Source organism: Phaseolus vulgaris, chromosome 2 (genome assembly GCF_051622355.1).
Source record: "Phaseolus vulgaris cultivar YP4 chromosome 2, ASM5162235v1, whole genome shotgun sequence".
In the NCBI taxonomy this organism is placed as follows: Eukaryota; Viridiplantae; Streptophyta; class Magnoliopsida; order Fabales; family Fabaceae; genus Phaseolus; species Phaseolus vulgaris.
The window spans coordinates 15034060-15041415 of NC_143499.1; the positions used below are offsets into that span (position 1 = coordinate 15034060).

Consider the following 7356-nt stretch of genomic DNA (forward strand, 5'->3'; position numbering starts at 1 on the left):
GGGACAACACTAGATTAGGCCCATAGTGCTGTTGTTGAGTCGTTGGATTTTCTTTAGACCCATAACTTAAGGACTCTTTCTTCCTGCACCTCCATATGTTTTTCTGCCACCACGTGAAAATACATTTTAATCCTTCTTGTGCTATCCCCATAGAGTAGCTTCCGGATTATGTAATTTGAACACACATTTGAAAAAAAACTTCCAGATTACATAATTCATAAGCTAAAAAAGACTTCCAGATTATGTAATCTGAAAACTAATCATGCATCTTAAAAAAGGCTTCTGGATTATTAATCCGGAAGCTAATTATGAATTTGAAAAAAGACTTCCAATTTATATAATCCAAAATATTACAGAGAGATATTTTTGGAAATACGAAAATTTATAAAAGTGGGATAAGAAGATATAGAGGTGCATGAAGAAACAGTCTAAAGACAATAGAAGATATTGACAAAAAAATAAAAATAAAAGGGTGTTTCTTACTACCCTATCAGATTTGCCTTCATTCTTAAAAGACTTTTTTCTGGAACACACTCTAAAAATTTATTTTAGAAAACACATTCCAGAACATATTATACATTGGGAATCTTTCAAAAATTCTTCTTTGGAAAATGTTTTCCCAAAGTTTGGTTCGAAAAAATGTTTTCTAGAACATATTTCATGAATTTTGGAAATCATATTCCAGAAAAAGTTTTCAAAAAAATAATTTGGAAGTTATTTTTTAAAAAAAAGAGTAAACAATTTGTTTTTAAATTGATGGGGTGCAGGAAGAAATTTGAAGGAAGGAAGAATGATCCAAAATAAAATGAAATGAAAGATGAAGGCTTAGAGGAGATAACTTCTTTCACTACTCCAATCCTATCTCCACTCATCTTAATTTTTGAACACTTTTTGTTTCAAAATGTTTTTCCTCTTTTGTAGGAAGAAAAAAGGGAGGCTTTGCTCTCTTTTTTAAACCAATCAATTTTTGACAAAATGTTTGATTGGGCCTCAGTTTCATACACTTATTGATTTTGAAACCTAGCAGGACCATAGTTTTCTTGTAATGCCTTCACTAATTCCTCCCAAAACAAGAAGGTATATACATGGTTAAGTAAATCTAATGCCCCTTCCATGCAATATCTATCTTTATCATCAACACAAAGTATGGCATAAGCCACAAACAACGTAAACTATTTAACTAAAATTGAACATTCTACATCAATATTACCAAATTAAAATATATAAATTAATACAAACTTTTTTTCACAACACTTTGTGAGATTGAATTAGTCTTAAATTTTACTTTTTTTTATAACCATTTGTTAGGAATTGGATCCTTAGACTATGTGCATGTAGTATTTATTGGTAAAAAGAATTCTTAATTGATATTCTATTTTCTTGGAAGATTAGTCTCATCACTTCTAGTTGTGATATACTTCTGGATCCAATTCTTTATTTAAAACAAAAAAATATCTACCTATAATTCTTCCAAAGTTAAATAATAACAGAATTATGTTTCTGCTTGTGAGTCTAGCCTCATGTGTTGTGAGAAACATCATTTTCATCATGTGTTGCTTTGCCTTCATTCTTGACGCCTTTGATTTGTGCCCATATGTGGGTAGTCGTTGAGGAAGTCTCTTGCTACTTCTGTTATCAAATTCAGAATCTAGGTAGTTTTGGTTAAGGCAAATTCTTCTTTGGACTTTCATAGTTTCTTTTGACACCCCTATATTTTAAAAATATTGAAATTGTCATTTTGAATTTTACAATTTCAAATACAAATTTTATAATTCATAACATAAAATTTTACATTCTGAATTTTAGAATTCATAATACCAAATTTGCATTTTAAATTGTATAAATCTAGAATACAAATTTATATTCCAGATTCTACATTCCAGGATATAAATTTTGATTTGTATTTTGGATTCTAGAATTCGGAATATATATTTTGAATTCCGTAATCCAGAATATTTTAGATTCTATAGTTCATATTTCTTGTAAAATTCAAAATACATTCAGATTCAAAATTCAGAATACATTTCGAATTAATTTGAAATATAATGTATTTCGAATTTTAGAATCCAAAATGCATTAAATTTATTAATTTGTATTTTGGGTTGTACAATCCAAAATAATTTAAAAGGATGACACTAGATGTAAGAGGTGTTGTGGCACTGGAGGTGGGGCCATGGTGGTGGTGATGTTGGAGGTGGAGAGCTACTGCGACGATGGATGTTGGAGATGAAGGTTACTCTGATGAGAAGAGGAAAAGGGTGCTCAATGAAGAAGATGAAGATGGTAAAATTATTATTTCGATAAGCGAAAGAATGTGAGGAAGAAGAGATGGAGGTACAGGAATAATTGACTTTGAAAATGTTTGATTTAAGGCCAGTGTTTCTTGAAGGCATGTTGCATGAGGGTTGCAAGTTAATCTTACATTTTCATTGAATTGGACAACCTATATTCCATTAGTTATTCTTCCATATTCTTCTAGACACTTGTTTAAAAATTAAAAAGAAAAAAAAATAGTATTTCCATCCCAATTTATCTGGATTTCAAATTTTTTACACACATCAGAAAAACAATAAATACGGGGCTTTTAAATAGTTTTACTAAATAGCCTTACACTTTGAATAAATGTATTAAATGAAGAGTGAGGTAATTTTGGTGATTGAAAGGTTGAATATTAACTTATATAAGAGCAAATTAGAAAGAAAAAAAAAACATTAAGAGCATATTGTAAAATGGAAATATGAGTTATTTTATGTAGATAGTTTGGAACAAAGGTCATAGTTGTTAGACAAAATTTCTAATATAATAAATCCACTTCTATTTGTTAAATAATACTTTCTATCTCTTTAATTCCTTAATAGATACCCTTGAAATATTTAATGACATTCAATAGGTACAATTTTCATGTTCTTTGATATGCAATACTCAGAATTTACTTCTCTTTCACACGATTAGTCAATGTTGTTCTTGATTTCTACCAACAGTATGGAGAGGAAGTTCTATTTTTAGATAAATTTACTGATAAAAGAGATAAGAAAGCGAAATAATCAAGCATCTTCCATAGAAGATCTCACATTTAACTTCTCACAAAACTTATTTTAAGCAATAGAAAAGACTTATTTGATTTTATCTTTTTATTAATTACTTCAGCATCAAAGTTGATTCATATAGGAGCTGAAGTTGTTTAAGGACATTGATGTCTAATAATGGTGATGCAACTAGCCAACAAAATTTTAAAAGCAACTCTGCTGTTACAGGACTAAGATGAGTTTCCTACTATAATATGGACCATTGTCATATACTTACAATTAGAAAGATCCAATAACTACAACAGGTTTAAGAAATATTAGATGTACTCATATTTTGATTTCAAGTTTTCAACTGCATGTATAATACACACTTGAAAAATAAGGGCCACCATATGGTTCATGCAATTGCGAAGACAGCAAAAAAACTTGTTTGATGGATGGCTTCAAATCAACATAGAAAGTAAAAGTGGCTGAATGATGGTACAACATTCCATCAAAGCCTAACCATAAAGATCGTTCATCTATAGTTTCAACTTTCAAACATTTTGCTCTTAACCACACACAGATTCAATAATGATTTTTAAAACAACAAACAATTGATCACTATTTATTATTTTGACAGCAGAAGCAAACTAATTTTTCCATGAAGGTTGCACTCTAAGAATGAAATTTTTTCCTCATTTTTAGTTTTGGCAAGCGTAAGGGTTTTGTGCCAAAATAATGCATAGGTCCATATAAAAAAAATTGGAGGTAGAAAATTCTACATGTGATACCAAAGTCCAGACTAGAAAGAGCTCAAAATACAAGGTCCATGGATTCAAATGTGGAAATTGAATCAATACAGAATCCAAAAAAGAAAACAAAAAACTCGCAGAAAATTATTTTATTCCTTCAAGCCAGGAAATTTATGATCAAGAAAATCAAGTATCTAGTTGTGTGTTCATAGAAGAAGCACTTAAACAAACCACACCAGTAACCTAAGTTTGTGTAGAACTTAAATTATTTAATCTATTTCTTTGCTACATGATACCAAAGTTCGAAAAATCACATGTCAATGGAAATGGGGGAGGATGCCAATTTCAATGTAACAAAATAGTGGTTGAAATTTTAAACATGAAAAAAAAAAAATACTGAATAGCTCCTCCCCATAAAACTTTCAGCTAATCTTGAGTAATATCTGAATCTTGTCCCCAACATCCCCAACCTTTCAAAGAAAAATATCATAGAAAGAAATAAGGGGGGGCAATGTACCAATTAGCAAGAATCCTGTGTCAATGGATGAATCAATGTTGTGCAACCCCTTGGAGTTGAAGCATCAAAATGTGTAAGTTTTACAATTCAATGCTTCAACATCCCATGACAGCACAATTATAGACAAAGTTGCCAGAACGTTTTCTAGCAAGTAGATCCCAGTGTGGAGGCCCTTCACTAGGCACCCATGAATTGAGTTCAATAAAACCTTCACCATGAGTCCTAGGTCCACCAATGACAATAAGCTTATCTCCACATGCCCTGAATGCAAGACCCCAGCCATTCATCGACACTGCTCGTTCCGGCAGTCTCCCGATGGTAAGCCAAACTTTTCCCTCCTTGTCATACTTCTTAACCTCCATGTCAGCGTAATCAGCAGCATACAGTTCATCATTTACAACAGCAACCAGAGGTGGTGCCTCAGCTGTTGCAGGCATCTCAGGACCCCTACTACTTCGTCCAGGGGACATGTTAGGAATCTCTGTCCATGTCCTAGTCTGCATATTGTACTCCTCTCCACATGTTAGAACCTTAGAATCACTTCCCCCAATCCCCCCTATAACATAAAACTTTCCATCCATAAATACCCCAGAACACATCTTCCTGGGTTTCTTCATATTTGGCAGTGTTTCCCATGTTTGAGTCTCGGAATTATATAATTCAGCAGAGTCAAGGATGTGTCCCTCTGAAACACACCCCCCAGCTAATATTGCAATCTCTCCAAGGCTTGCTGAGCCAAACAAGCATCTTGGAGCATTCATCCTCATTCCAGATGTCCATGAGTTTGTCAAGAGACTGTATCTGTAAATGACATGAGATCTTAGCTCCCTCCCAAACACAAGTAGCTCAGTACCTACAGCTAAAGATTCCTTATCTGACCACATGAAGCATTCATTAGAAGCCATCCTTGGCAAATGCATCCACCTCTGCCGGATTGGATCATAGGCCTCCCATTCGAGCAGGGCACAGGAAAAATAAATCCAGTGCTCCATAATACCATTTAGTCTCCTCCATTGATACAGTTCCCCACTTCGGATTATGTTCCGAAAGCTCCTATTCAGCGAGGCTAGAGAACCGTAGTCTGACCTTGAACAGCGGCTGAGACAGGCGATTGAGCTGTCACGGTTCATGCGTGGCAAGAGAGAACCGGAATCTGAAGAATCCCCACCATGGTGCTGCTGCTCAGATTGCTGCTCACTTGAATTCATTAGATTCTCATCATGCTGCAACCGATCTTCATCAGATAGCCTCACACCGAAATCTGATACATTCCCAGGCTTAGTCTGCTGCTGTTCATCGGATTGATGGTCACCAACATCCATCAAATCACCATCACCCTCCTGTTCTTGCTCACCCAATAGCTGGTCGGTCAAAGCTCCATCTTCTCCGACAACTCCTTCACAAACCCTCAATGGCTCAATGGACTCCTGATCCATCTGGGAAACAACGGAATCCCTGGCCTCAATAGATTGCCTTTGAAAGGAAATTCGAGCCATTTCAACTCTATTGTAAGAATCCAACTTCCTAGTACACTTCCTTGGCTGCTGGGGCTCATCCTCAACATCATCAATCTCCATAGGGCGCTTTCCATTCTTGATGTCCAACTCCAGCAAGCACTTCATGTAAGACCAGTCGTTCTCTGCCTGGCAAGTGCTGGAAAACAACCTCGGAACAACGCACGAACGACCGTCCAACATGTCTCCGCCACAGAGAAAGCTAGAGAAACGCCTCAAACTTTAATCCACCACAGCAAAATCAAGAGCCTGTTCAAACAGAATTGATGAAATCCAATTCAATTCACAAGTTCCCAATTTTTGCCCCCTTTTACTTCTTTGCACAAATTTAAACACCCATCACAGCAAGCAAGGCCAACTAATCAACACCGGTCACAAAAGTTTCTTCAGATCGAAATACGTTCAACCAATCACCTAGATAAATCCCCAAAAACCACTTTTTTTTATTTCCCTTTATTTTTGTTATGGTATAACAAAGATGAAACCTCTGGTTAGAGGAAAAAACAAAAATGCCCCTTGTGTGATAGATAGATCCCAAAGATGCAAAACGCCAGAAACAACACCAACTTCAATTGAACACACGAATGCAGAAATGAATTCAACATCCCAATGCAGCAACAAAAAATTTGAAACTTTTAACTCAACCCATCATTCATTACGCCTCACGATTCAACTAGAAAAACCAAAATTCAATCAAGATCTCCACATAACAGAAGAAAACCAAACCCAGCAAAGCAAGTCACTGTTGAGCCCATTCATAGAGAGCAATACTTGAAGAAGAGAACAAAATAAAAAGGTAAGCAGAGAGAAACAATGCTAGAAACTTACTGGGTTGGATAGAAACCAAAACCAACCAAAAAATAAGAACAGAAAAAAAGGTACTTGATGGCAATTTTCAAATTGAACAACAATCTTCAACTCTTTCTCTCTCTATATATATACACACACATAATATATCTATTGCATGTTACTCACAGAAAGAACCACTTTCTCTCTCTACAGTGTCCTTGGTTGTCTCTGGTTGGTCCCTTGAAAAAACTCTCTGCAAATCAGATGGAAGGTTTGGTTGTTCTGATTTTGGAGCAAAATCTGAAAGAGAGGACCCTCTCTACACCCCCTTATCTCCCTTAAATCATAGATTAATGCACAATTAAAAAATAATTATCACTTCTTAATTTTATATCATTATTATTTGTTTGTTATGAATTTTTATGATTAAAATAAAATTACTTTGTTTTATGGATTGTCCGGTAGGCGGCGAGAGGAGACGGTGACCGTGAACAGTGGCACAGTGGGCCTCAAAATGTTCACCGTTAAGAGACCTGGAACTGGTTGTGCCGGTGGAGCCACGTGGTGAACGGATAGATAGATGGAACCCGTTACGTTTTCGATACGTTTCTGCGCCGTCTGATTTTGATTCTAAATTATCGGCTGGTCAATTTTCGTGAGAAGGAATCACATGCGACTCGATATGCTGTTGTGGCAGGTTTTGGTTGGTCAGTTATGTAAAGGCAGCCGTAAAATCTCTCTCCTCATTTGTGAGTCTTGACTGGTCAATCTTGATA

At 35.2% G+C, this 7356-nt stretch overlaps 1 protein-coding gene across 2 annotated transcripts; it reads right to left on the reverse strand.

Annotated features, from left to right (window-relative positions):
* Positions 1–4000: 4000 nt before the first annotated feature.
* Positions 4001–6943, reverse strand: LOC137810774 (F-box/kelch-repeat protein At1g26930). Of its 2 annotated transcripts, none has more exons than XM_068612195.2 (2): positions 6767–6943; positions 4001–6040 (listed from the first exon to the last, which is right to left on the reverse strand). In XM_068612195.2, the coding sequence occupies exon 2, from the start codon at positions 5972–5974 to the stop codon at positions 4373–4375; it is 1602 nt and encodes a 533-aa protein (XP_068468296.1). In that variant the 5' UTR covers positions 5975–6040; positions 6767–6943; the 3' UTR covers positions 4001–4372. The 2 variants fall into 2 exon arrangements, with proteins under 2 accessions (XP_068468296.1, XP_068468299.1); XM_068612198.2 differs by having other exon boundaries at positions 6620–6943.
* Positions 6944–7356: the final 413 nt, after the last annotated feature.